The sequence below is a fragment of the Branchiostoma lanceolatum genome, chromosome 13 (genome assembly GCF_035083965.1).
Source record: "Branchiostoma lanceolatum isolate klBraLanc5 chromosome 13, klBraLanc5.hap2, whole genome shotgun sequence".
Lineage (NCBI taxonomy): Eukaryota > Metazoa > Chordata > Leptocardii > Amphioxiformes > Branchiostomatidae > Branchiostoma > Branchiostoma lanceolatum.
In genome coordinates, this window is record NC_089734.1 from 9546185 (window position 1) to 9573753 (window position 27569).

The following is a 27569-nucleotide window of genomic DNA, read 5'->3' on the forward strand; positions in this document are numbered from 1 at the left end:
GAATAACTCAAGAAGGGCTTGATGGATAGTAATGATTTTTGGTAAGTAGATAGCTTGAGTGATGATGTACATGATTAGATACTTCTTATGCAAATCACTATCTAATTTGCATAATTAATGAGGAAAGTTTGTACATCCGCCAAATTCCATGATAGGACTCTGAAACATGTGTCCATATGTAACTGAGGAAGAGAGAAATATTAATTGATATGAACTATGCAAATGAATACCTCATTTGCATAATTAATGAGAAAATACTATAACAAGATGGCCTTCATGGATGGTCATGATTTTTGGTATGTTGATAGCTTGTGTGATGCTTAGTATGATTGGACGATAATTATGCAAATCAGATTCTAATTTGCATAATTAATGAGGCAACTGTAAAAATCTGCTTTCTTCCATGATATGACTTCAAATTGTAACTGAGGAGAGGAATGTTGATAGATAGAAAATATGCAAATGTGAGCCTAATTTGCATACTTAATGAATAACTTCTTTAATTCCACACTGGCAAATGACGGTAATTTCATACATTTAAAACCTTTTTGTGGCATCGGGAAGTTATGTGAATGTGAACATCGTTGAATCAAATTATGCTAATAAGGGCCTCATTTGCATAATTGATGACAAATATTAGCATAACCTTCTTTGTTAAGCTCATAATTTGATAAGCTCATACTTTGGACATGTTATATTTTAAGACAATCAACTGGTATGATTTATAATTGATGAGAAATACTCCTAATACGTCAGTCATAAAGGTTAAAATCATTTGGCGAAGGTATGAGGTCGTGGAACTCTAGTTTTCAACTATTACAGTACCAACAACAACTACTGCAGCACCAACCACAGCCGCAACGAACGCTACAACGGTAATCACGGTGCCGTTCTCTACGGTGACACCATTCAGTAAGTAGCCTGCCATGAAAGTAGAATTCAATGATATTTATTAACATTAAAAGTCGTCAGATTAGAGGTACGAATTGTGTGTTCTCCCATTTAACGGGTGCCTTCTCGTCAAAACTTTAGAAAAGTAAATTGGAGTTGTACCTGACTTGCTATATGATAATCCCCAAAGGAACAGCCATCTACCAAAATTTTACCTGGTAATCTTTCCCTTGCAGCATGTCCCGGTCTGTCAGCCTATGTGCCGTTCAACAGAAGCTGTTACCTCTTCAGCAACAGTTCTACAGACTACGAGAGCGCGGAGGATAGTTGTTTCCAATATGACGGCCGTCTGATCAGGGTCATGAACAACGAGACTCATCAGTTCCTTCTGAACCACATCCTGACGTACATCAACCAGTCAGTCAGTTTCTGGATAGGTATGCATGTACCTCTTTAAAAAAAATCATGATAGATACACCAGTGGTGGTTTGAATCATCATCGCAACAGTCATATGGAATCATAAAACTTTCGACTATCGCGATGATGCAGATGTTCATATTCATATCATTAAAAAAATCATGATAGATACACTGTAATCAAGTAAGACTGTAATAGAGTAGTACGTAGTAGCACCGGGATTGGAAAGCGAAAGAAACGATAGTGGAAATATCTTCCATAATACATCACAAAACATGATACAATATAGGATACTATCATCATCATCAGGTCGTGACGTGTTCACGAGAGTTCATGACCCTTCTCCCCCATCCCTCCCTATCTTCCATTGCGCTGGGCAGGTCGACCTCCATCGTACAGAATATAGATTGACGAATACGTCCTTCCAACAGGTTTGGAGGACCGCGTGGATGAGACAGTGTTCCTGTACTCGGATGGTAGTCCCCTGGGATCATTCAACCGCTTCCCGGGGGTCATAGCCAACACTGATGACAATGACTGTGTTCTGATGGCTACGGGCTTGATCCCGCGTTGGGACTGGTGGACTGAAGAATGCTCAGTAGATCACCGGTTCATCTGCGAATACAGTAAGCTCCTCCGACACAATCCTTTCCCTCATATATATCTCTTATCTAAATGATTGGAAAAACTAGTGAAAATCTGCCAAAATAACGACAAGTACTGAATCCTTACTACTTACCTTATTACGTTTATGAATGTTAAAACGTATTTACCTTACCTTATTGTATTTTCTTTTCATTTTGACAGTTTTTGATCCGTGTCGGAGCTCCCCCTGTGATCCAAATGCAAACTGCACAAATATCGACGAACTGAACTACTCTTGTGAATGTTTGGACGGTTACCAGGGTGACGGCTTGAACTGCACAGGTGTGTTATTTTTCTCAAAGAAAATGCAATTTCTAAATATAATTCTTACCTAGAATGGTTAACTTTCTCATCAGTTCTAGCTACGTATCAAGATGTTTTCGCTTAAATATATCATTTCCAATTTCAGAAATAGACGAGTGCCTGAGTGATCCTTGCGACATCAATGCAAACTGCACAAACACCAACGGCTCGTTCACCTGCCAATGTATTGTAGGTTACGAGGGGGACGGCTTCAACTGCACTGGTATGGAGTACATACATGACATTCCATATGATTTTGAAATCGTATCTTTTCATCGCCTATTCATGCCAGTGAAATAAAAACGTTTCCCATGATTTTCACATTTGTTTGGTATCATAGCTATATAGGTGTTATTAATTGTGGATGATATGATATCAGATGTAGGTCCCAATGACAATATTATTGTTTCTTGTCCATCAAGTCATCCAGTAGAGCGTTACATACCACAGTACAGTATGGTATACTGCTGATAACTTCAGGCTCTCAAAATGTTCCTTTTATTACAGACGAAGACGAGTGTCAGACAAGTCCATGTCATACCAACGCAAACTGCACTAACACGATCGGGTCTTACATGTGTGCGTGCGACGTTGGGTACGAAGGAGATGGTTTTAACTGCACAGGTCAGCGTGATTTGTCGTTGTAACTCTTGATTTAGAACAGTTTAGATACAATAGTTTTGATATCAATGATAAGGGTTTTGCAACATGCACCTCTGCCTGCATTTGACAATTGTCGTATTTATAACCCTTGCCAATGCCTTATTGGTTTGTTTCTTAAGCCGCCCTCTCACTGGACCCGCGGCAAGCTGGCGGCGTTGCTGCGGCCGATCGAATTGATAAAGCACTCAAAGAATTTCATCGACAAATAACGAATATTTTTAAGCTTAGTGTGTTTTGTTGTCTTTTTGGTCATACTTGTACGTTTTGAATTATATTCCCATTATAAAGTCAAGGGTAACACAAACATAGCGACGCCGCCAGCGTACCGCGGGTCCAGTGAGAGGGGGAAATAAGCAGTCAGTGTAACTTACTGTTGGGAGTGAATGCCTTCAACTGCCTCAGATACTACAATTGTGTTCATAAACTTGAAAGCTCATTGTCTTTGCAGACATTAACGAATGTTTGAACACGACCTGCCACGACAATGCAACCTGCATCAACACGGACGGGTCTTACTTGTGTCGATGCTTAGACGGATATGAAGGAGACGGCCTCAACTGTACAGGTCATTACAGATTTGTTCATTGCGCAATCATTGACCCCAAACGATTTTACTGGAGGATTCCTTAGTGCTACCGAGGACTTAGATATTTGCTTTCCTAAAGTAGATGAATTTACATAGATACGATTGGTGTTAAGCTGCAATAGAGGAAGGCATACAAGCACAATTTATGCCATGGTGAAGGAATGGTGTTAAAATGATGTGGGGCAATTTATCAAATAATCTTCAGGCACAATTAATGATATACTGAATTACTTGATTTATGAGTTAAATGGTCTTCCAACATCTCTTTACATTTATTTTACAGACATAGACGAATGTCAGAGCTACATGTATCCTTGTGACGATAATGCTACCTGCACTAACACCGACGGGTCTTTTACGTGCGAGTGTTTCGACGGGTATGAAGGGAATGGCTTCAATTGCACAGGTACGACGTACGGTCGTATTGTTTCGGCTATAACGCCTTCGTTTGATAAAATATTTTTCTTAACTTGTAGCAGAAGGGATAGATGGATGCAAAGAGAAGTATCAAGTCCCTACAAATAGTGCAAAATAAGGCTTCACGTTTGCTTCAGTTGAAACCACTGTGGAAACCTGTACACACTAGACTATCATTGAACACTATGACTACTTTTAGAAGGATTGTCTTCACTAATGAACCTGAGTGTCTTGCGAGTAGACTGCTTTCTGTCAACAAGCAGCACACGCACAGAACACGATTTGCTTCAAAGCCAACTTTTAGACTAGACAAACCTAAGACAAATGCATTAAAGAAGACTTTTATGTACAGGGCTGTAGCAACGTGGAACCAGCTCCCGGTAGAGCTACAGACCACCCTTTCTGCTCGTACTTTTAAAGCCAGAATCTGTGAGCACTTGTTATAAAGTGTAGAACTGATTCATAAGTAAATGGCATTGTATCGCAAATGATTTTACTCAATTAAGGAAGGACCTCTAATTTTAAGTAGATTCCTGAATCAATTTCAATTAGATAGTTTTTTAAATGACATGTAATCAGCTATCTGTAATTAATGTAAATATTGAATGTTGTTATGTTGTTATCGTCAATGCATGTATTGTCATTTTGATGTTGTATTGTATGATGTTAAGAAGTCCAGGAAGACTAGTGGTGTGCCTTAGGGCACACCACTAATGGATTTTCTTCAATAAAGACAAAGACAAAGACAAAGATGCAGTGCTATATGTAGTCTTCGCAGTTGACTATCTCTATATAAAAGTACACAGTAAAATTTCTTAATTTCTGATTTTCTATTTTAGACAAAGATGAGTGCCTGGTCGACCCTTGCCATGCTAACGCCACCTGCACCAACACTGATGGGTCTTACACATGTGCATGCAAAGTTGGTTTCGAAGGAGACGGTTCTAATTGCACAGGTTCACACGATTTGTCGTTGTAATTTGGCTGGATCCTTGGTATAGCCGCAATCTTGGTCCTGCTAACTTTGGCTGTAGCTGCAGTTTCTTCCTCTTGGAAGTCGGGTCTTCAGCAGTGGACTAGGACTAGATGTCTATATTCTGCCATAACAATATTGGGAACATACAGTTCGATTCCACTGGTGGTATTCTCTTAGTTCCTTTAACAACGAGTCAGTGGACACATTTTCCTAGCTTACAACCAGAAAGCTTCGTAGTAGCATTTCGTATGGATGTGAGCTATGAGTCCCACCAGTATTTTCTTCAGCACTTTTGTAGACATCACGATACGTCTGAAAGCTATTGGCTTGCTGTTTATCAAGTTTAAGTTGGTTTCTTAGCATATCTTGCATCTTGACCATTCCATCTAATACAAAGTGCAATCTGCTGTTACAACGTTCATTACATTGCCAGCTCATTTTCCTTGCAGACATTAATGAATGTCTAAACACGACAACTTGCCACAACAATGCAACCTGTACCAACACAATCGGTTCTTTCACTTGCGGATGTGTAGTCGGCTACGACGGCGACGGCATCAACTGCACAGGTTACTACAGAAATGTTCACAGTGCCAGTTTTAGTCCTTGTGAGGTGTAGGGTCTGTAAGAATGGTGGTAGATAGCAATGTCTTTCATTCTTCTTAGTCTTCCAAGCCTTGGGCGGTTAGTGATTTCAAAGCTATACGTTACAAATACATTGGTAAATATTGTTGCTATACCCAAATTCTCGTTTCCCTTCATATTTAAGAGGCTGATCTTAATTACTTTTGTATGTCTCATGCATGTAAAGCGTTTCGGTAGATTATGTCAAAAGTATTTGTGTAGAAATCAGTGTTTCTGGTGAATTGTTTGCTTTTTGTTTCCGTAAGCAGACATAGACGAATGCCAAAATTCACCTTGCAACGTCAACGCGAACTGTACTAACACGGACGGGTCTTTTACATGCCAGTGTTTGGATGGCAACGACGGGGATGGCTTCAATTGCACTGGTAACAAGTCAATATGAAACATACTGATCTCTTTTGTTCTTAAACACTATAGCTAACATTGAGCTTATTTCTTAGCAGTAGGATCTTGTGAACAACGTACGATACACCATCTTCTCATTGTGCAAAGCATTACGATGCGTGTTTTCAAGCTTTGTTTTCTTCCCAATAGACATAGATGAGTGCCAGACTGACATTTGTCATGCTAACGCGACCTGCAACAACACTGACGGGTCTTACACATGCACCTGTGACGTTGGGTACGAAGGAGACGGCTTCAATTGCACAGGTACTATTTGTCCTGGCCTTGCATTGCCAATGGGTTGTATGCAGAATGTAGTATGCAGTTCAGATATTCCTGTGTAATCTTCGTGTCCTAACACATTAGTCCGATCTTTAACTAATACAAGTTTTAGATCCCGATATGGAAATACTAGTATGGTGTGGAAGCTGTGCTGGGTTTAAGCTTTCATTTTCATCATAGACAAAGATGAGTGCCAGACCGACCCTTGTCATGCCAACGCCACCTGCACCAACACTGACGGGTCTTACATATGCACGTGCGAAGTTGGGTACGGCGGAGACGGCTTCAACTGCACAGGTTCACAACATTTATCATTGTAATTTGGCTGGAGCTTGGGTGTAGCTGTGTATAGTTGGATAGTATTTGAGGTTGAGGTTCTGCTACCTTTGGTTGTAGTAAAAGGTTTTGTCTCATTGGAAGTCTGGAAATTAGCAATATAACATATATGTCTATATTCTGTCGTAACAATATGTTATTTTAAATGATGCTGGGATTAGTCTAGTTCTATTCTCGTACTTCTTTGTACAATGGCCTTAATTCTTTCGAGCTTTCAGTAAGGTTTCTCATAGCATTGCGCGTGGATGTGAACTCTTTGGTTTCAGTCGGCATTTGCTTCAGTCTACTTTTAATTTGTATGCTCTTCATGGCCGGTTAGCTTTAGAATTAAGTCAGTGTTTCAACCTCTCTTGCATCTGGACAACCGATACAAGCTGTATACTCTGCTATGGTCATGACATTGACAGATCGTTTCCTTGCAGACATTAATGAATGTATAAACACGACGATTTGCCACAACAATGCAACCTGCACCAACACAATCGGTTCTTTCACGTGTGGATGTGTAGTCGGCTATGATGGAGACGGCATCAACTGCACAGGTTATTACAGAATTGTTCATAGCACCAGCCTTGGCCCTTATAAGTAGTAGTTCTTATACCAAGTCATGGAACGCTATTGCTTTCAAAGCTTGATGTGGCACACATATTGCAAAATCGCGGTGCTTTAGCTATGTTCTCTCTTAGTATGGCCTGATTAAAGTGAGGGAAGGCTATTGATTTTAAAGCTGAATGTGGCACACACATTGCAAAATCGTGTTTTTCTTTTGCAGTCCAAACTTGTTAGCAACTATGCCCCATCTTAGAACGTTGCAATACTGTAGCATTCGCTGCTCGTATCTGTTTCCTTGAAGAAGACTACGATGAATGATTTTATTAAGCTCGTTTTGTTCTTGTAGACATAGATGAGTGCCTGACCGACCCTTGCCATGCCAACGCGACCTGCGCCAACACTGACGGGTCTTACATATGCACGTGTGACGTTGGGTACGAAGGAGACGGTTTCAACTGCACAGGTTCACACCATTTATCATTGTAATGTGGCTGGAGCTTGGGTGGAGCTGTATTAAGCCGGATAGTATTTCTCATTGAGGTTCTGCTACCTTTGGTTGTAGTTAAAGGTTTTGTCTCCTTGTTAGAACTCTCGGCATTATTATCATATATTCTGCCGTAGCAATGTTCTTTTAAATCATGCTGGGGAAGAATAGTCTAGTTTTATTCTCTTGCTTCCGTGTGCAATAGCATAAATTCTTTCCTAGCTTTCAGTCGCTTGCAGTCAGGTTTGTGAAAGCATTGTGAGTGGATGTGAACTCTTTGAGCATTTGCTTCTGTCTACTTTAAATTTGTTATGGCATCGTCATGAAGCGCATTTCGCACAGCTGGTCGCCATGGTCGGTGAGCTTTAGGATGTTTTTCGACCTTTCTCGCATTTGGACGACTTAAACTGATTTAAGCTGCAGGCTCTGCTGTCACAACGTTCATCACATTGACAGATCGTTTTCTTGCAGACATTAATGAATGTCTGAACACGACAACTTGCCACAACAATGCAACCTGCACCAACACTATCGGTTCTTTCACGTGTGGATGTGTAGTCGGCTATGATGGAGACGGCATCAACTGCACAGGTTATTACAGAATTATTCAGAGTGCCATTTTGGCTCTTATTATTAGTAGATCCTGTACCAAGTCAGGGAAGGCCATTGATTTCAAGGCTTGATGTGGCACATACATTACAAAATCGCGGTGCTTTGTCAAACTTGAAGATCTTGTCAACAATCTTGTCAACTATGCCACATATTCAAACTCTTACATAGAACATCACAGTAGTACTAGCTGCTCGTATCTTTCTACTTAAGTAGCAGAACAATACAGTGCATGATTTGAAGCTCGTTTTATCATTCTTGTAGACGTAAACGAGTGTCTGGCTTACCCTTGTCATGCCAACGCGACCTGCACCAACACTGACGGGTCTTACACATGCACTTGCGAAGTTGGATACGCAGGAGACGGTTTGAACTGCACAGGTTCATATGATTTGTCATTGCAATATGGATGGATTTTTTTTAAAAATTATGTAAGCTTATTGCCCTGCTTCATTTACCTGTAGATACAGAAGTTGTTTCGTTGAATGTCCATATTCCGTGTTTGCAATGTGCTTATCCGATCAGGTGCTACAGTATGGCCGGCAGATACCTTTTTGCATAGCTTTTAGTTCATTATAACGGGTAGCGCTAGTTGGCATGGATGCCAGCTGTAGGATGGCCATTGATTTGGAACATGTTGTTGCGTAGGCATCAATGACAGCTGCTGGTCATGGCCTGTTTTACATTTTCAATGACGTTTCTTATACCGGTTAAACGTGTGGCTGTCCAGCTGTGTGGCTTGCCTCTACACAAATCCCATGTTTACATCATTATCAGATACGGCTGCCATTACGTCCATGAGTTAGATAGCTAAATCTCTTTGCAGACATCAACGAATGTTTCAACGACACAACTTGCCACACCAATGCAACCTGCACCAACACCGTTGGTTCTTTTACGTGTGATTGTTTAGTCGGATATGCCGGGGATGGCATCAACTGTACAGGTCACTATCTGGATTTGATTAACCATAGTGTTGGTTGTAGATCTTAGTCTCGTCATATTGCCTTTGTTGCCCACACAGGGTTTACATTTTAATGTGTGATTTAGATATGGCGTCTTAAACCAACAGACGCTGTTTCTAAAGTTATCTAACGACGAGCTAGATGGTGTCTCAGCTAGCTAATTTGATTCTGGGTTGATCTGGTGTCCTCATGTTTAGAGTCGAAACAAGCCTTAAATATAATAGCTGTAATATGTTGAATGTTTATTTTCCTAAATTTGAAATCTGTAGCCATGATAGCTTATTTTCCATTTTTTATGAGTGCGCTGTCCTGATCTATTTCTTTTCTATGCACCAAATGTCGTTTATAAGCTATTTTCTGATGTTTCGATTTCCATATGCAGATATAGACGAATGTCAGACTTCCCCTTGCGACGATAATGCGACCTGTACCAACACGGATGGATCTTTCACATGCGAGTGTCTGGATGGCTACCAAGGGGATGGTCTGAACTGCACAGGTGAGAACAACTTTATTAGATGTAGATACATACATTGGTCCTTAGGTAAATAACAATCTGGTTTTATTGCAGGACACTTCCCCCCCCCCCATTGATCTTCCACAACGTGTGGAATCAGTGTAACCAGCACCGCTACTGTTTACTGTTGAGCTTCATTCAATAGCTAGAATAGTAAAACGTTTTTAAGTGTGATTTCTTTCATTATATAGACATAGATGAATGCCAGATTGACCCCTGTAATGTCAACGCGACCTGCACCAACACTGACGGGTCCTACATATGCACGTGCGAAGTTGGATTCGAAGGAGACGGTTTCAACTGCACAGGTTCATACGATTTGTTGTTACATTTTGGTCAGAGTAAGGGTATAGTTGCATACTTGTAGGCATTGCCAAATTTAGCGCCTTCGTCTGTTTATTGTAGTTCTTGTCGGCTTGGAAGTGTATAGTCTCTTTTAGATCATTAGTGGTAGATAAATAGCAGAGTTCTCTCTCTTCTGCAAAAGCAATCAAAATTCTCATTGACAGCGTCGAAAAAGACATGCTATATAGTCTTGCTCTATCTATTAGTTTTAGAATATGTGGAAAGTAGTTTGTGTAGTTTGCAATTGAATAGATTCTGCTGGTTTGTTTTTGCCTCTTTTGAATAGGTTGTTTGGCGCAGATAGAGGCGCAATCACGTTATTGTTGCTGGTGAGGGATTCAATGATATGTAGTTCTGCTTCATGGGAAAACAAACATCTGCATTAAGAGAATAAGTGTACCTTAAAGACGCAAACTGTGACATGACGAAGCTGACTACTGTACTCCAGATCTTGGAATGGCAGCTGTTCGGCACGTTGATCTACTTCTGCACCAAGCATTAGACTTGACTGCCATCACTTGCCGCTCGCTCTCTTTTCAGAAATTGATCAATGTAACGATAAATACAACGAATAGGTTCTTTCACATATGTATGTTTACTGGACGCTCGACATAATACTAGACAAGGATTTCACTCGCATATATCTAGATTAGCTGATGTGGTGTTTGGGTGAAAGCATTCAAGGACCGAGAGGCAGTTGCTTCAGGCAAAATCATAGGCGTCAATATGAGGCGACTTGGCTGGATTGCAGAGGAATCATAACTGTTTTGCACCTTTTATTTACATTGGTCCTTTAACGTACTTCTCAACCACTTCTGCTATAGAAGGATATCATGTTGCTGTTGTCATTTCCATCAACCTGGTAGCCCCTTCTTCTTATAGACATTGACGAATGTTCAAACACAACGACCTGCCACGACAATGCATCCTGCACCAACACAATCGGTTCATACACTTGTGATTGTTTAGTGGGCTATGACGGAGATGGTTTCAATTGCACCGGTAAGATGTGGATCGTGTTATTTTGCAATACAGTGTTTTCAACAGTTCTTTCTTCTCTGTACGAGTAGGATAGGATTATGCCGCTACACGTAAGAATTCAGTACGAAACGCTGCTGATTTTATGTTAAGTAGCGGAGACATTATTAACTTTCAAGCACTTTTTTTATTGAAGACATCGATGAGTGCAACACTGACCCTTGCCATGACAACGCGACCTGTACCAACACTGACGGGTCTTACATATGTCTGTGTGAATTTGGATACCAAGGAGACGGTTTCAATTGCACAGGTTGTTATCATTTGTCGTTCTCCTTTGACTGCAGCTTAGGCACTTTTGAAAATTTGTTTGTAGTAGAAGGTGTGATTTCTTTGCCTTAAGGTGAATGGTTTGTCGACTCTAGTCTTTATGTTGCCCATTATTGTTACAACACTGGACTGAAGTTTTATTTTAGGCTTTGCTATTTTTGTTTCTTTTACACACCTGCTTTTTAGACATGCATATAATGGTCGCATACATCAATAGCAATGGTTGCTATAAATGATAGCTTCAAGCATCCTTTAAGCTGTTGGTGACGTTTTCTTTGTAGAGAGATGTGGTGCATTTTCTTTAGAATTTCTCGTTAATGTTCAATATCCAAAGAATAACAGAAGGCTAAAATGTAGCGGTGTAGTGTTTAAGGCTAGCTATGCTTATCTAAGGATATCTAGGCAGGCATATCGCTATGGGCTTTATCGCAGATCGCTATAGGATGATGTGTTTTATGTGTTTATATCATCATAATGTCTTACCAAACATTTTTCCATGCTGAAGGATCTATTTTGTTGTACTTACTTTCCACATACAGACATAGGCGAATGCCGGAATTTTCCCTGTGACAAGAATGGGATCTGTACCAACACCGACGGGTCTTTTACATGTCACTGCATGGATGGGTATGAAGGGGACGGATTCAATTGCACGGGTACGAAGCACAGCTAGTACAGACTGATTTAGATGCTTCTGGTGGATCAGCATACACCAGTGCTACCTTTGACAGATTAGAATATGAACTACATAATTTAAAGCCGTTGGCATATTGGTGTGGTCAGAACAAAAGATGCAAGCTTTTTCTTTTCAATCAGTTACACGGCATATTCTGCTGTTTTTTCCAACTAACAGACACTGGCATTTGACCACAGTGTTGTATTTCCTTTACCTCATAGACATCGATGAGTGCCTTACCGACCCTTGTCATGCTAACGCGAGTTGCACCAACACAAACGGGTCTTACATGTGTGCGTGTCAAGTTGGGTACGACGGAGACGGCTTCAACTGCACAGGTTTAGACGACCTCTTAAATGATGATTTGGCTTGTGCTAGAGTATAGTTGCATTCATTAGGTTATCAACTGGGCTCTCTGTCTGTAGTTGCGCGCGTTGCCTTCTCGGAGCTTTGTAATTTCTTATTTTCAAAGGCGGTGCGCTGGATTACACTTTTTTTGCCGTTGCCCTTGATTTTCCCCAAAGTAGTGTCGGTAAATATGAAAAGACATGATCCCTTTGTTTTGTCACTTGATTGCTACTTAAGAAAAGCTGGTGGAAGTTACTCTCAAACACATACATGTAGATTAGTTGTGGTGCAGATGAGAGCTTGAAACGCTTGGTAGGCAGTTACTTCTGGGAAAATGTGCTGAACATGGGCGTCGAGATGAGGTTGTCTATTCAGTGTTCGTTTTGCCTGGATCGCAGAGGAATCATGGCTGTGTTTCACCTCTGATTTACATCGGACGTACTGGTCAACCACTTCCACTTATAGAGAGAAGAATAACTTTGCTATGATAATCATTAAGTGCATAAACTTGATAGCCCGTTATCTTTGCAGACATTGACGAATGTGTGAACACAACGACCTGCCACGACAATGCATCCTGCACCAACACAATCGGTTCATTCACTTGTGATTGTTTAGTGGGCTATGACGGAGATGGTTTCAATTGCACTGGTAAGATTTACAACTAATATTGTGGATCTTGTTGTTATGTAGTACAATGTTTTTAACATTTTCCTTTCCTTTTCTTTTCTGTTCGAGTAGGAATGTATTATATATCGCTACATGTAAGAATGTGGTACTAATCGCTGCTGATTCAGTTCAAACAACGGAAAAATTGATCTTCAAGCTTTTTATTTCATTGCAGACATAAATGAGTGTCAGACGAACCCTTGCCATGAGAATGCGACCTGTACCAACACTGACGGGTCTTACACATGCACGTGTGAATTTGGTTACGAAGGAGACGGGTTAAATTGCACAGGTTAACATGAAAATTGTTATTTTCCTTTAAATGCAGCTTAGGCATATTTGGAGAGTTGGTTTTAGTAGACGATGTGGCCTCTTTGCTTGTAGGTGCATTGTTTGTAGACCGCAGAGTCTTTAGATTGCTCATTACTGTTACAACACTGGATTAAAGTGATTTGTCGTGTCTCTCAATGTTCTGCAAAGCAGAGATAGGTTGGGCTTTGCTCTTTTTGTTTCTTTTACATCTGTCTTTTAGACATGCAAATTGCTTGCACACATTAATAGTGCGGCGGTTGACATAAATGTGAGCTTCAAGCACCATGTAAGCTGTAGGTGAGGTTTTCTCTGTGGAGCGATGTGGTGCATTTCATTTGAGCTTCTCGTTATTGTTCAATATCCAAAAATAACAGAAGGCTGAATTGTAGTGGTGTACTGTTTTAAGTCTATCTATGCTGTCATTCATGTCTATCACTGTAAATCTATTCTAGGCAGACAGATTGCTATGAGCTTTCTCGCAGATCACTATAGGCTGATGTGTTTTATTTGTTTGTATCATCATGAGGACTTACCACATATTTGTCCATGCTAAAAGATCCATTTTGTTCTATTTACTTTCCACATACAGACATAGGCGAATGCCGAAATTTTCCATGTGACACGAATGCGATCTGTACCAACACCGACGGGTCTTTTACATGTCACTGCATGGATGGGTATGACGGAGACGGATTTAATTGCACGGGTACGAAGCACAGCTAGTACGGACTGATTTAGAAGCTTCTGGTGCATAATCTTAAAAGTCTTATTGTTTTTACAGTGTGATACCCCAAAGCCTTAGACTCTGTGCCTTCTATTAGAATATTAACTACATAATTTAAAGCTGTTGGCAAATTGATGTGGCGAGAACAGAAGATGCAAGCCTTTTCTTTTCAATCAGTTACACGGCATGTTTTGCTTTTTTTTCCAACTAACAGACACTGGCATTTGACCACAGTGTTGTATTTCCTTTACCTCATAGACATCGATGAGTGCCTTACCGACCCTTGTCATGCTAACGCGAGTTGCACCAACACAAACGGGTCTTACATGTGTGCGTGTCAAGTTGGGTACGACGGAGACGGCTTCAACTGCACAGGTTTAGGCGACCTCTTAAATGATGATTTGGCTTGTGCTAGAGTATAGTTGCATTCATTAGGTTATCAACTGGGCTCTCTGCCTGTAGTTGCGCGTTGCCTTCTCGGAGCTTTGTAATTTCTTATTTTCAAAGGCGGTGCGCTGGATTACACTTTTTTTGCTGTTGCCCTTGATTTTCCCCAAAGTAGTGTAGGTAAATATGAAAAGACACGATCCCTTTGTTTTGTCACTTGATTGCTACTTAAAAAAAGCTGGTGGAAGTTACTCTCAAACCACACATAGATTAGTTGTGGTGCAGATGAGAGCTTGAAACGCTTGGCAGGCAGTTGCTTCTGGGGAAATATGCTGATTATGGGCGTCGAGATGAGGTTATCTTTTGAGTGTTCGTCTTGCCTGGATCGCAGAGGAGTCATGGCTGTGAAGAGAGAAGAATAGCGGTTTGCTTTCATCAAGTGCATTGAATTGATAGCCCGTATTCTTTGCAGATATTGACGAATGTTTGAACACAACGATTTGCCACGACCATGCATCCTGCACCAACACAATTGGTTCATTCACTTGTGATTGTTTAGTGGGCTATGACGGAGATGGTTTTAATTGCACTGGTAAGATTTACAAATGATGCCTACATGTAGTACTTTGTTGTTATTTTTTAACACTGTTTTCAACATTTCTATATTCCCTGGGTGAACGAGAGAGGGATCATTCAAAGACATCGCGTGTACATGTAAGAATGAAGTACGAATCGCTGCTGATTTGGCTTAAGCAATTGAAAATCTTACGAGTTTTTCTCTTCATTGTAGACATAGATGAGTGCCAGACCGACCCTTGTCATGCCAACGCCACCTGCACCAACACTGACGGGTCTTACACATGCACGTGTGAAGTTGGGTACAAAGGAGACGGTTTCAACTGTACAGGTGCATAATATTTGTCATTGTGTTTTGGGGTGTTGATGGCAGTATGTAAGGTTCAGTTCAGATATCCCTGTGGCACTTTGAAACTTTAGTCCTTAAGTCCAGAACTCGATATGTAAATATGGTATGCAAGCTGTAAAAGCTTAATCTCCTTTATCATTGTAGACGTAGATGAGTGCCTGACCTACCCTTGTCATGACAACGCGACCTGCACCAACACTGACGGGTCTTACATATGCACGTGTGACGTTGGGTACGACGGAGACGGCTTCAACTGCACAGGTCCATAAAATTTGTCATTAAGTGTGGGTCGTTGAATCTAGAGTGTGTCATTTTCGTGTTCTATTAAAAAACTTTAGTGCTTGAACTGATAAATGTATGACATATTGATTTGTGAATGTGGTATGGAAACAGTGTAGGTTTTACGTTCTTTTCATCATTATAGACCAAGATGAGTGCCTGACCGACCCTTGCCATGCCAACGCGACTTGCACCAACACTGACGGGTCTTACACATGCACGTGCGATGTTGGATACGAAGGAGACGGTTTCAACTGCACAGGTTTATGCGATTTGTTATTGCATTGCGAATGGGTTGTCAGATGCTGAATGCGGTGTGCAGTTCAGATTATGTAATTTTTGTGTCATTACACTTTAGTCCTTGAGGTGATATATATGATATCTTGATTTGAAATTATGGTATGGGAAACAGTTTTGGGTTTTAAGCTCCTTTTATCATTACAGACGAAGATGAGTGCCTGACCGACCCTTGCCATGCCAACGCGACTTGCACCAACACTGACGGGTCTTACATATGCACGTGCGAAGTTGGGTACGACGGAGACGGTTTCAACTGCACAGGTGCATAATATTTGTCATCAAGTGTGTGTCGTTTAATCCAGAGTGTGTCATTTTCGTGACCTATTAAAACACTTAAGTGCTTGAACTGATGTATTGTATGTGATGTATAAGTATGATATATTGATTTGTGAATGTGGTATGGAAACAGGGTAGGTTTTATGCTCTTTTCATCATTATAGACCAAGATGAGTGCCTGGCCGACCCTTGCCATGCCAATGCGACTTGCACCAACACTGACGGGTCTTACACATGCACGTGTGACGTTGGGTACAATGGAGATGGTTTCAACTGCACAGGTGTATAATACGTTGTATTGCCAATGGGTTGCGGAATGCATAATGTAGTGCTAGTGTGCAGTTCAGATATCCTTGTTTCGTTTTCGTGTCCTAGCACTTTAGTCCTCCAACTAACATGCGCATCATTTCTCGATATGCAAATATGGTTTGGAAACTGTATTGGGCTTTAAGTTTTCATTTTTATAATAGACGAAGACGAGTGCTTGACTGACCCTTGCTATGAGAATGCGACCTGCACCAACACTGACGGGTCTTACACATGCACGTGTGAAGTTGGGTACGACGGAGACGGTTTCAACTGCACAGGTGCATAATATTTGTCACTGTGTTTCGGGTTGTAGAATGCAGAATGTAGTGTGCAGTTCAGATATCCCTGTGGCATTTTTGTGTCCTAGCACTTTAGTCATTTAACTAATATATGTAATATATCTTGATATTTATCATTACAGACGAAGAGGAGTGCCTGACCAACCCTTGCCATGCCAACGCGACTTGCACCAACACTGACGGGTCTTACACATGCACGTGCGAAGTTGGGTACAATGGAAATGGTTTCAACTGCACAGGTGCATAATACGTATTTTTGTTGTGGAATGCAGAATGTAGTGTTAGTGTGCAGTTCAGATATCCTTGTTTCGTTTTCGTGTCCTAGCACTTTAGTCCTCCAACTAACATGCGCATTATTTCTCGATATGCAAATATGGTATACCGGTATGCAAACTGTATTGGGCTTTAAGTTTTTGTTTTCATAATAGACGAAGACGAGTGCTTGACTGACCCTTGCCATGAGAATGCGACCTGCACCAACACTGACGGGTCTTACACATGCACATGTGAAGTTGGGTACGAAGGAGACGGTTTCAACTGCACAGGTGCATAATATTTGCCATTGTGTTTGGGTTGTTGAATCCAGAATGTTTGGATATCCTTGTGTCATTTTCGTGATCTAGTCCTTTAACAAACATACATATCATCTCTCCATATGTAAATATGGTATGAGAACTTCATGGGTTTTAAGGTTTCATTTTCTTCATAGACGAAGATGAGTGCCTGACCGACCCTTGCCATGACAACGCGACCTGCACCAACACTGACGGGTCTTACATATGCACGTGTGATGTTGGGTACGACGGAGACGGATTCAACTGCACAGGTTCACATACTTTCTCATTGTATTTGGGTTTCCATCTTTTATTTATATATGTAGCTGCGGGATGGGATGCTGCTGAATTTCTGCATATAATGGAAACGATAATTTTTATTCAGTAATTATGAACCACCACTTTTTTGGAAGAAGAGGAGAGTTGGTATTTGCTCTGTCATGATTATAGACAATGATGAGTGCCTGACCGACCCTTGTCATGACAACGCGACGTGCACGAACACTGACGGGTCTTACACATGCACGTGTGAAGCTGGGTACGGCGGAGACGGTTTCAACTGCACAGGTGCATAATATTTGTCCTACGCGTACTAGTTAGCGCTCGTAGTGGTTGAATAGCTTTGGAATGGTAAATATCCAGTGCGTTAAGATTACATTTGTCTTGGATCCAATACTTGCGATACTGCGGCGATACGAGAGTTTATTCCTACTGCCACTGTAGAGCTTTGCTTGGCAGTAATTGTAGCTATTTTTGGTGCATTTGGTCTGATGATGATCTTCAATGTTTTTTATGACCATTATTACTTAATTTCCGTAAACAGACTTAGGCGAATGCCGGAGTTATCCCTGTGACCCGAACGCGATCTGTACCAACACCGACGGGTCTTTTACATGTCACTGCATGACTGGGTATGAAGGGGACGGATTTAATTGCACGGGTAAGAAGAACATATATTTTGTGCAGTCTAGATAACCTTCCAGTCTTCTTTCGACCCGTGCAGGAGAATCAACACGATGCGATGCCACACTTGACAACCTCGAGTCGCTTGCTCCTCATCTGCTGCTCAATGACGTACCGTTTGAAATCTGGTCCTTTTGTGTTCTAATATGTTTATTATGTGGTATGCCGCTGATTTACTCACATCAACAGGAACTGGCATTTAATTTAATTTGTGTTCCTGAATTGTATTTAGACACAGATGAGTGCACGACCAATCCTTGCCATAGCAACGCAAACTGCACCAACACTGACGGGTCTTACAATTGTGCGTGCCAGGTTGGGTACGAAGGAGACGGTGTTAATTGCACAGGTTCATACCATTTGTTATTATATGGGTTGCCTAGTGTCGGTTTGTAGTTTGATGGTCTCATTGCTGAAAGGTCCTGCTAGCCTTACATATAGGTGTATTTTTTGCTGTTTCCCAGCCTCCATCGTTTTGACCATAGGTGGAATTATTTTTGCTTCAGCAATGCTTGCTACATTGCTACAATAGCCACGTAAGCACTCCTTTTGTATAAGGCATAGATTAGTTTTGCTTGATGGCCGTCATATTGGGTTGATTTAAAATTTGGCGCGAATTCACGGGTTTTGAAGTCGATGCAACAGTCGCCTTCTGGGTGATGTCATGTGCACACATGAAGACGCATTTGGCATGTCTGGCATTGTAAAGATTTCATAACCATACTCTATGCTGCTATACATTAAAACGCCTGTAGCTGATAAAAGTTTTGATGCATATAGTGAGCTGTGTGTAGACACTGACGATTAATTAACGCAAGACACTGCAACTATGACATATCACTTCTCAGCTCTGCACGTTTTTATGATTTAATGTTAAAACTAATTTTCCCTTTATAACATACCAGATCTCAACATTTCCCCCATCGTCCTTAACTGCTTTTTCTCCTTGTACTTGATGTCCCTCTTTAGATACAAACGAATGTCAGAACTTTCCTTGCAATACAAACGCACAGTGTACTAACACCGACGGCTCCTACACGTGTGTATGTTTTGATGGCTACCAAGGGGACGGTACAAACTGCTCGGGTAAGAAATTCAGCTGAGATATGGTCGCTCTTTAGAAGCGAGTCCTACTTTCTTATTGCATTATCTACGGAAAGCGTAGATTGTAGAACATCACAATGTTTTCCAGTATAGCGTTACGCACACGCATAACATCATATCCTGCAGGTATATTTCATCCAAAGAAAGTAGACTAGAATTACGTTTACGTCTGCATCACTTCTGCTGAAGACGTGCTTTCAAGTGCATCACCTGTCTCTTGTGACCATAGCTGGAGTCAACGCCTTTCTTGTGCTGTAGATCTAGGCCCTATCATCTGGAAGCATGTTTTACTAATTTGTAACCTAGATAAAAGATACTGATGTAGCAAGGAAAACTAAGCTTCCGATGCTAGCAATATCTAATAGTCATTTCCATCAATGCTGTGCATTTTGATTTGTGGCATTGGATTGCGTTGGCCAGCTAGTTAGATTTGCGCTTCCTCGTGGTCATTGTGCAAGAGTCGTTGGGATTGGTCAGACGCCGGATGGCAGTATTATACCGTGACAATCAACATGGTAGCTCTTTCTTGTTTCAGACATAGACGAGTGTTTGAACACAAGCTGCCACGGCAATGCAACCTGCACCAACACAATCGGTTCTTTCGTCTGTGGTTGTTTAGACGGCTATGACGGTGACGGCATCAACTGCACAGGTTACTAACCTTAATGATTAGACACCATTTAACCGTTAATAGTGATGGGCGTTAAAGTGTTATATCTGCACACAGTACTTTTGCACAGAACCGCATTGGCTTGAAGTTTATAGGCAATATATCAGCTTGCTTGCTGGCAATGGTAGAGGTAGTCAAGTCAAAGCAGTAGCTAGAAAGTATATTGAAACCTTTTTTGGTTTTATTATCCACTATCATACATTATACTCATGGAAATCTTGATATTGTGCCTAACATATTTTCCGTCCTCGCCGTACGACAGAATTTCTTGTTAACATGTTATAAGCACTATAAACTCTTTCAACTTCCTGAGCAATATCTCCGTCTACCTAACCTCCTTCAGACACAGATGAATGTCAGAATTCTCCCTGCGACACAAATGCAACCTGTACTAACACCGATGGATCCTACACGTGCGAATGTTTTAACGGCTACCAAGGGAACGGTTTTAATTGTTCGGGTAAGAACTTAAAGTCAGCACATGGTTACAACCTTTGATGCCCACTCAGACTGCTACGTTAGGATGGCTACTGCTTGAACGGCATTTGTTGGTCCGTATTGCTTGAGGACATTGGCTGATATATTTTGCTATGTAAATATAGCAATCATCAGTGCTTATCAACATTGCTGCCTGACAATGTGGCAATGGGTTAACCAGATCCATGCTAGGCACTTGGTTTGTCATGAACCAACGCGCTGGTAGAATTAGCCGAGGACCTCTATATTTTGCTGTGTATATTGGAATTTTCGTTTCAGCTTGCTCAGCAACTATTTGTCGGCTTGCTGGAAGCTTTTTTATTGTATCGTAGTTGACTCTGTTGCTTGGTATTAGTTGCTTGCTATCTAAGAATTAATGGAGAAGAGCGAAAGTTTGGTCTTCCTTGTTTTTATTGATTTCTTATGAGTTTATTTTCGAATATTTTTGTCATAGCTCTCTTTACCCTAACGGAAATTTTCTATTTCAGAAAATACCAAACGGTGGGACACAAGCTGCAGTGTCGAATGAACGTGGACGAATATTTACAGTGTGATGTATACAATATATTTGATATTTCAGACGTGGACGAATGTGCAGATAACTCCACCTGTGATGTGAACGCAAACTGCACCAACACAGAAGGGTCATTTGACTGCACGTGCAACCCCGGATACACAGGAGATGGGTTTAATTGTACAGGTGAGAATGTTCACAATACTATCTAGCATCGATGACTTCTATGATAGACGTTGTCAAAATGCAGTTCCTGTATAACCTCAACATTGCTGCCTGACAGTGTGGCTTGTAGGAATTCTGCTCTTGAACTAACTTGCACTGGTGACACATCACATTTAAGAGTAGATTACTCTGCTTTTTACTCTAGTTATTTAAATTTCAGTGTATTTTCTCAGGGGTTTTGTAACCTAAAGGCAATACAGATCGATTCACCACGGCAATGTTCTTTAAGGTATGTTGTTTGGATTTCAGACATTGACGAGTGTGCACAGTCCCCTTGCCATGCCAACGCGACCTGCACAAACACTGACGGATCCTTCTCGTGCAACTGTACTGATGGTTTTGAAGGAGATGGCGTTAACTGTACAGGTGATAAATGAACAACTGCAAACCTCAAAATCTACCCATGTACTACAGAAATCTGATCTACCAGTATCATCTTTGGGTAAAAACTTAAAGATCACTCGGTATGGTAATGTGGAATATTTACAGTCAACTAAATGTTCACATCTCTGAGTACATTCACGATGTTAACGACAACGTTTCGTATGAATTTTACAGCGACGTCGAGAATCTGTGTAGTCAAACCTCCCCAGTGTGATGCCAATGCTGACTGCATTGTCACTGGGAATGGCCAAGTAGGCTGCGCATGCAGGGATGGCTTTCTTGGAGACGGAACCTTTGAATGCCATCGTAAGCATGATGTAAATTATGAAGAAATTGAACAAAAGTGCTGTATACTTGAAATGTATATTGTACTTGCTATGTCACCTGTAAAGTAAGGAAATCCATGTTCACAGAAAATGTACATCGATTCCACCTGTGTTGAAATGTCACTTCAACGATTGATTGAATCTAGGGAATGGCATCCTGGTTGGAGCTGCATTCGCCTTTCGGAAGGGACGTAAAATGGGGTTCCGTAATTTAGGAGGTGCATCAAGCACGTTACATGGCACTACAACAGCCTCATTACACAGATGGGCACCTACTGACTGTACTTCAGATGAATACATAATGGTTGATAAAGCAAAGAATGTTTAACAATCGTGTTGCACAACTAACCTTATTTCACCCCATCAACCTCATCAGGAATTGTCACCATACACCTGGCCTTCATCTTCCTAAACCCGCGATGGTTAGCAGTCTTCAGAGACTCCGGACTGAGGCGGACGCTCGTCGACTTCATCGTCAATACGGTTAGCTCCAATTTCTTATGACCGTGGTCTGTCTGCTAAACAATGTGATATAATCCAACTATAGTTTCTTGTTATCATTCATCACTTATGAAATATGTTGGAAGGACATCTGAAACGTCTGATATTTTCATATTGTATCCAGTGGTATAGATTGAATTGACTTTTGTCCTTCAATTTCCTGGATGACAAATATTCACAAACGTATAGTTTCTATAGCTTCTCATACTTTACATATAGTCGATGGGCTAGTCAGGAAAGGAGGAAAGAAAGGGAGTTTAATGACGAAACATGTATAGCCTCGAGTAGACGCCATGGACGCATTTGTGGATTTCATTAACTGCATAAACGAAACTGTATTTACAGCTATGGAGAATCAACAGAGGGATCTCCAGGTGGATTGTCGGCATTGCGGTCATAGCACTGAGGTTTGTTTTGGAAATTTCCTCTGCTGATGTATCGCAGCTATCATTAAAATCACACATTGCGTTAAGAAAAATAGACGCCAGGCTTCTAATTTTAGGTTGGTTTCAGGTTCGTTTAGTAACTTCGTCCTGAAATGCATTTGACATAGAATGGCATATCTAGAAATTGTGTGTGAAGCATGTTATATATAAAGACAATTCAAACTCTACAACTAGATAAGATTTTGAGATTTACTTCCGGACGTTTCAAGTTACATTCATCACTCTTCTTCAGCGTCACTAGAATGATGTCACCATGTCATGGGTGTCGCTCGAAATGTCCGGAAGTAAATCTCTGAATTTGACTTAGTTGTAGAGTTTGCATTGTCTTTTTATATTGTTTACATGGATGTCTAATCTTCATAAGCGAAATATATTATAGTACAAATCACTCATCTGAACAGTCTTGTCTCTGTCCACACAGGCGAGGCAGTGTGATTCCGGTGGTTCAAGTAAACCTGACAGAACAGGTCGTCCCGGAGTTTAAAGGATTATACGCAAACCACACACAAGACGGATTCTTTGGCAATGAATCGATAGATCCAAATCAATATGTCATCGGAGGTGAAGGTGAGGAGTTTTGTTCCTTTGGCATAATTTTGCACTGATTGTGTCTGAACATTGATACGATTTGGCATAAAAGAAGACCAGATATCCTTTCCTTCTTTTATCATTCCAGTTGTAGCTCTATGGGATGATTCTCAATGGAATGATATTGATAAAAGAAAACAAGTCCAAGCTCCTCTTAAGAGATGATTCGCTAGGTGAAAAACAGAAAAGGTGCCCAGAATGCTGTTTCAGAATGTCGTGGACACAACAGCTACCGGTATCAGCTAAGCGTAAATTGCTTGAAGCTTTAAAGTACGTAGCATATCGTCATGCAAATATTAACTGATTATTGTTTTCCAGCAATTCGCCAATTAAAGCTGTTGTTTTACTGACTTTTACATTTAGCACTTTTGGCTGGAATCAACCAGTGTGATATTGGTGTGCACGACTGTCACTCCAACGCCACATGCAACGAAACCTTCCTGTGGTTTGAATGCTTCTGCAATACCGGATATACTGGGAATGGGACCCACTGTATCGGTAGGTCTGCTTCGACCACTGAATAGGATAGTGTGTAATAGGATCTTTACTAGAAACGTTGAACCTTTACATTTGATAAACTCAAGGAGTTTGCCCAGTCTTTCAATAACATGATTACGTATTGTCCACAGATGTTGATGAATGCTTAAACGCACCGTGCCACGATAACGCTACCTGCACCAACACGGACGGGTCGTTTGTGTGCGACTGTAATGTTGGATATTCTGGGGATGGCTTCAATTGTACAGGTACGTAGAAACGTATTGGCATCAGCGATGCTTTTTGTTGGTAATTTTATGTTTTGTAGTAATCTGAAAAATGGCCTCTCAGATAGGCTCAAAGTGCGCCTCTTTACTTCGACCGTGGAGTCAGTGTTATATTATATGGTTGTGAGACATGGACCGTCACCCCCAAGTTGGAGAAACAACTAGACGGATGTTACACAAGGATGCTACGGCTTGTTCATAACATCGAATGGGATAGGCATTGTACGAACAAGGAACTTAATGCCGGACTCCCGAGGATATCCCAGAAAGTGAGAAACAGGCGACTCAGGTTTGCAGGGCACAGCTTCAGGAACAAAAAAGAAGTGGTGTCCAGCTTGGTACTCTGGGTACCTCGGCACAGGAAGAGAAAACCAGGAAGCAGCCTCTCACCTACATGGATGTGCTACAGAAGGACACTGGCCTACCCTCTGAGTCATTGGAGAAAGCAATGGAGGACAGACGTTTCTGGGCTGACAGAGTGGTTCGAGTGGCGGAGGATGACTGACACTCGACATAAGTCAAGGAAGTCAAGAAAATGGAAAGTAACTGTCGTTTCTGTCTTCGTATCTTTACAGATGTCGATGAGTGCATTAACTCTTCTTGCCACGACAACGCAACCTGCACCAACACGGACGGGTCGTTTAGCTGTAACTGCTCAATTGGATACACTGGAGATGGGTTCAATTGCACAGGTTTGTTCAATTTCAAAGATGTAGGGTAAAAAAATACGCAAGCAGATGTGTCAACTACTTCCTTGTTCAAAAGAGCAGTCGTAGGCTGTTTGATTATTTGATATGAAAAAGAATATCCCAGTCACATGCATATTCCTTAACCTCAACAGATGTTGATGAATGTCTGAACTCTCCGTGTCATAACAACGCCACCTGCACCAACACGGACGGGTCGTTTGTGTGTAACTGTACTGATGGGTACAGTGGGAACGGTTTCAACTGTACAGGTGTGTAGAGATGTACTGTCTAGCTTTTTTTGCTATATCTAGTTGATTAGTAAATTGGAGGTTAAATGGTCACTTGTGCCTACGCGTCTTTACAGATATTGATGAATGTCAGAACTCTCCATGCAACGACAACGCAACATGCACCAACACGGACGGGTCGTTTAGCTGCAACTGTTCAGTTGGATACACGGGAGACGGGTTCAACTGTACAGGTATGCTATTTCAGCTAGTGCTATGTATCTTAAGGGGTGGACATGACACTCGTTTCAATTACATGGTGGACATGCCACTCGTTTCAATTACAATCACGAAATTATAACAACAACTTAAAATGAAGACAAAATCAAGGACATACTTAAGAATGATTTAGGGGCAAGTGGAAGAGGATGCTGAAATTTGAATGCCTTTCAAAAATAGAGATGCTTAAACAATTGATCACCTGAGCACATTGTTAAAGCTATTTTTTGTAAAGGCTTATTGATATGCAATGTGCGGTTACGAGTTGAAAGAAGATTCCATACATATACATATACGTGTATGTATTCTCCATCCTCCACAGATGTGGATGAATGTCTGAACTCTCCGTGTCATAACAACGCCACCTGCACCAACATGGACGGGTCGTTTGTGTGTAACTGTACAGATGGGTACAGTGGAGACGGCTTCAACTGCACAGGTGTGTAGAGATGGGTTGTGCTTAAATGGTTGTGTCTGGCAATGGCAGTAGTGCTACTTTTGTTGCTAAAAGGAATGTCCATGTATTTGAAATCTTATTAAAAGCTCTTCATTTTGTGCCTTTTGTCTTTGGCAGATGTTGATGAATGTCTGAACTCTCCGTGTCACGACAACGCCACCTGCACCAACACGGACGGGTCGTTTGTGTGTAACTGTAGTGATGGGTACAGTGGAGACGGCTTCAACTGTACAGGTGAGAAAAGATGTGCTGATATCTACTTCAATATTTAGTGGAAATAAAAGAAACAATAGAGTGAAGATGACGTGTTCGATCGGGACAATGCCACAATTACACTTTTTTTACATGTGTCATAATGTTGTCTCCCTTCTGCTTTCATCTATTGCCAACAGATGTTGATGAATGTCAGAACTCTCCATGCAACGACAACGCAACCTGCACCAACACGGACGGGTCGTTTAGTTGCAACTGTTCAGTTGGATACACAGGAGACGGGTTCAACTGCACAGGTGGGGAAGGATGTGCAGATATCTATTTCGATATCTAGTGGAAATAAGATTAATGATAGAGTGAAGCTGTCGTGTTTACTCAGAGGGATGCTACACGTATATCCTGGCACATGGGTTTTGATGTAGTCTTCCTTCTGATATCATCTATTTGCCACAGATGTTGATGAATGTCTGAACTCCCCGTGTAACGACAACGCCACCTGCACCAACACGGACGGGTCGTTTGTGTGCAACTGTACTGATGGGTACAGTGGAGACGGCTTCAACTGTACAGGTGCGTTGAGACGTTCTATCATATACGTATGAGGGTCCTGAATGATAAAGGTAAATTTGTAAACGAACTCAACAACATGATTTATGAATGATTTGCGCGTCCTTTACAGATATCGATGAATGTCTGAACACTCCATGTCACGACAACGCTACCTGCACCAACACGGACGGGTCATTTAGTTGTAACTGCTCAACTGGATACACAGGAGATGGGTCTATATGTACAGGTATGCTACATCTGTTTCAGTAGTTCGCATTTTTGAATTGTTATCCTAAATACATTGGTTAGATGGTAACGAGGAATTGTTCAGAAAGACGATGATTAGATACTAGAAAAATATCAAATATAAAAAAGTTCAGAGGTTTTATTTGCAAATATACAATGGATGTGTTCCGCAGATGCTGATGAATGCATGAACAGTCCATGTCACGACAACGCTACCTGCACCAACACGGACGGGTCGTTTGTTTGCGACTGTAGCAGTGGATATACTGGGGATGGATTTAACTGTACAGGTACGCTAAACACTGTGGATAATTTCAGTAATAACAATTGGAAATAGGAAAAGAAAATAGGGACGAAAGTTGATAGACAACATGTTGCGATACTTCTGGCTAAAACTGTTTGGATTTTCTAGCTTTCATGTCGACTGTTTATCCTTTACAGATGTTGATGAATGTCTGAACTCTCCGTGTCACGACAACGCCACCTGCACCAACACGGACGGGTCATTTGTGTGCAACTGTACTGATGGGTACAGTGGAGACGGGTTCAGTTGTACAGGTGAA

The 27569-nt window shown here is 41.2% G+C and overlaps 1 protein-coding gene and 1 long non-coding RNA gene across 2 annotated transcripts in view; both read left to right on the forward strand.

The window, feature by feature from the left end:
- The window catches only part of LOC136447632 (fibrillin-3-like), a 43172-nt gene that overhangs the window by 5802 nt on the left and 9801 nt on the right, over positions 1 to 27569 (forward strand). Inside the window, exons 10-52 of the mRNA XM_066446673.1 lie at positions 823 to 912; positions 1128 to 1328; positions 1741 to 1935; positions 2117 to 2236; positions 2364 to 2480; positions 2765 to 2881; positions 3369 to 3485; positions 3790 to 3912; positions 4763 to 4879; positions 5349 to 5468; positions 5793 to 5909; positions 6079 to 6195; positions 6391 to 6507; positions 6969 to 7088; positions 7445 to 7561; positions 9018 to 9137; positions 9539 to 9655; positions 9865 to 9981; positions 10901 to 11020; positions 11193 to 11309; positions 11866 to 11982; positions 18580 to 18696; positions 19317 to 19433; positions 19987 to 20103; positions 20465 to 20581; positions 21179 to 21298; positions 21587 to 21703; positions 21896 to 22027; positions 22424 to 22530; positions 22894 to 22955; positions 23416 to 23561; positions 23946 to 24080; positions 24212 to 24328; positions 24922 to 25038; positions 25188 to 25304; positions 25400 to 25516; positions 25864 to 25980; positions 26116 to 26232; positions 26391 to 26507; positions 26665 to 26781; positions 26891 to 27007; positions 27180 to 27296; positions 27448 to 27564. Coding sequence (XP_066302770.1) covers positions 823 to 912; positions 1128 to 1328; positions 1741 to 1935; positions 2117 to 2236; positions 2364 to 2480; positions 2765 to 2881; positions 3369 to 3485; positions 3790 to 3912; positions 4763 to 4879; positions 5349 to 5468; positions 5793 to 5909; positions 6079 to 6195; positions 6391 to 6507; positions 6969 to 7088; positions 7445 to 7561; positions 9018 to 9137; positions 9539 to 9655; positions 9865 to 9981; positions 10901 to 11020; positions 11193 to 11309; positions 11866 to 11982; positions 18580 to 18696; positions 19317 to 19433; positions 19987 to 20103; positions 20465 to 20581; positions 21179 to 21298; positions 21587 to 21703; positions 21896 to 22027; positions 22424 to 22530; positions 22894 to 22955; positions 23416 to 23561; positions 23946 to 24080; positions 24212 to 24328; positions 24922 to 25038; positions 25188 to 25304; positions 25400 to 25516; positions 25864 to 25980; positions 26116 to 26232; positions 26391 to 26507; positions 26665 to 26781; positions 26891 to 27007; positions 27180 to 27296; positions 27448 to 27564 — 5187 coding nt within the window. The remainder of the gene's footprint in view (positions 1 to 822; positions 913 to 1127; positions 1329 to 1740; positions 1936 to 2116; positions 2237 to 2363; positions 2481 to 2764; positions 2882 to 3368; positions 3486 to 3789; positions 3913 to 4762; positions 4880 to 5348; positions 5469 to 5792; positions 5910 to 6078; positions 6196 to 6390; positions 6508 to 6968; positions 7089 to 7444; positions 7562 to 9017; positions 9138 to 9538; positions 9656 to 9864; positions 9982 to 10900; positions 11021 to 11192; positions 11310 to 11865; positions 11983 to 18579; positions 18697 to 19316; positions 19434 to 19986; positions 20104 to 20464; positions 20582 to 21178; positions 21299 to 21586; positions 21704 to 21895; positions 22028 to 22423; positions 22531 to 22893; positions 22956 to 23415; positions 23562 to 23945; positions 24081 to 24211; positions 24329 to 24921; positions 25039 to 25187; positions 25305 to 25399; positions 25517 to 25863; positions 25981 to 26115; positions 26233 to 26390; positions 26508 to 26664; positions 26782 to 26890; positions 27008 to 27179; positions 27297 to 27447; positions 27565 to 27569) is intronic.
- On the forward strand, positions 16955 to 17649 carry LOC136447485 (uncharacterized). The gene is made up of 3 exons (XR_010757728.1): positions 16955 to 17069; positions 17259 to 17375; positions 17540 to 17649. It is a non-coding gene; the product is annotated as an uncharacterized lncRNA (long non-coding RNA).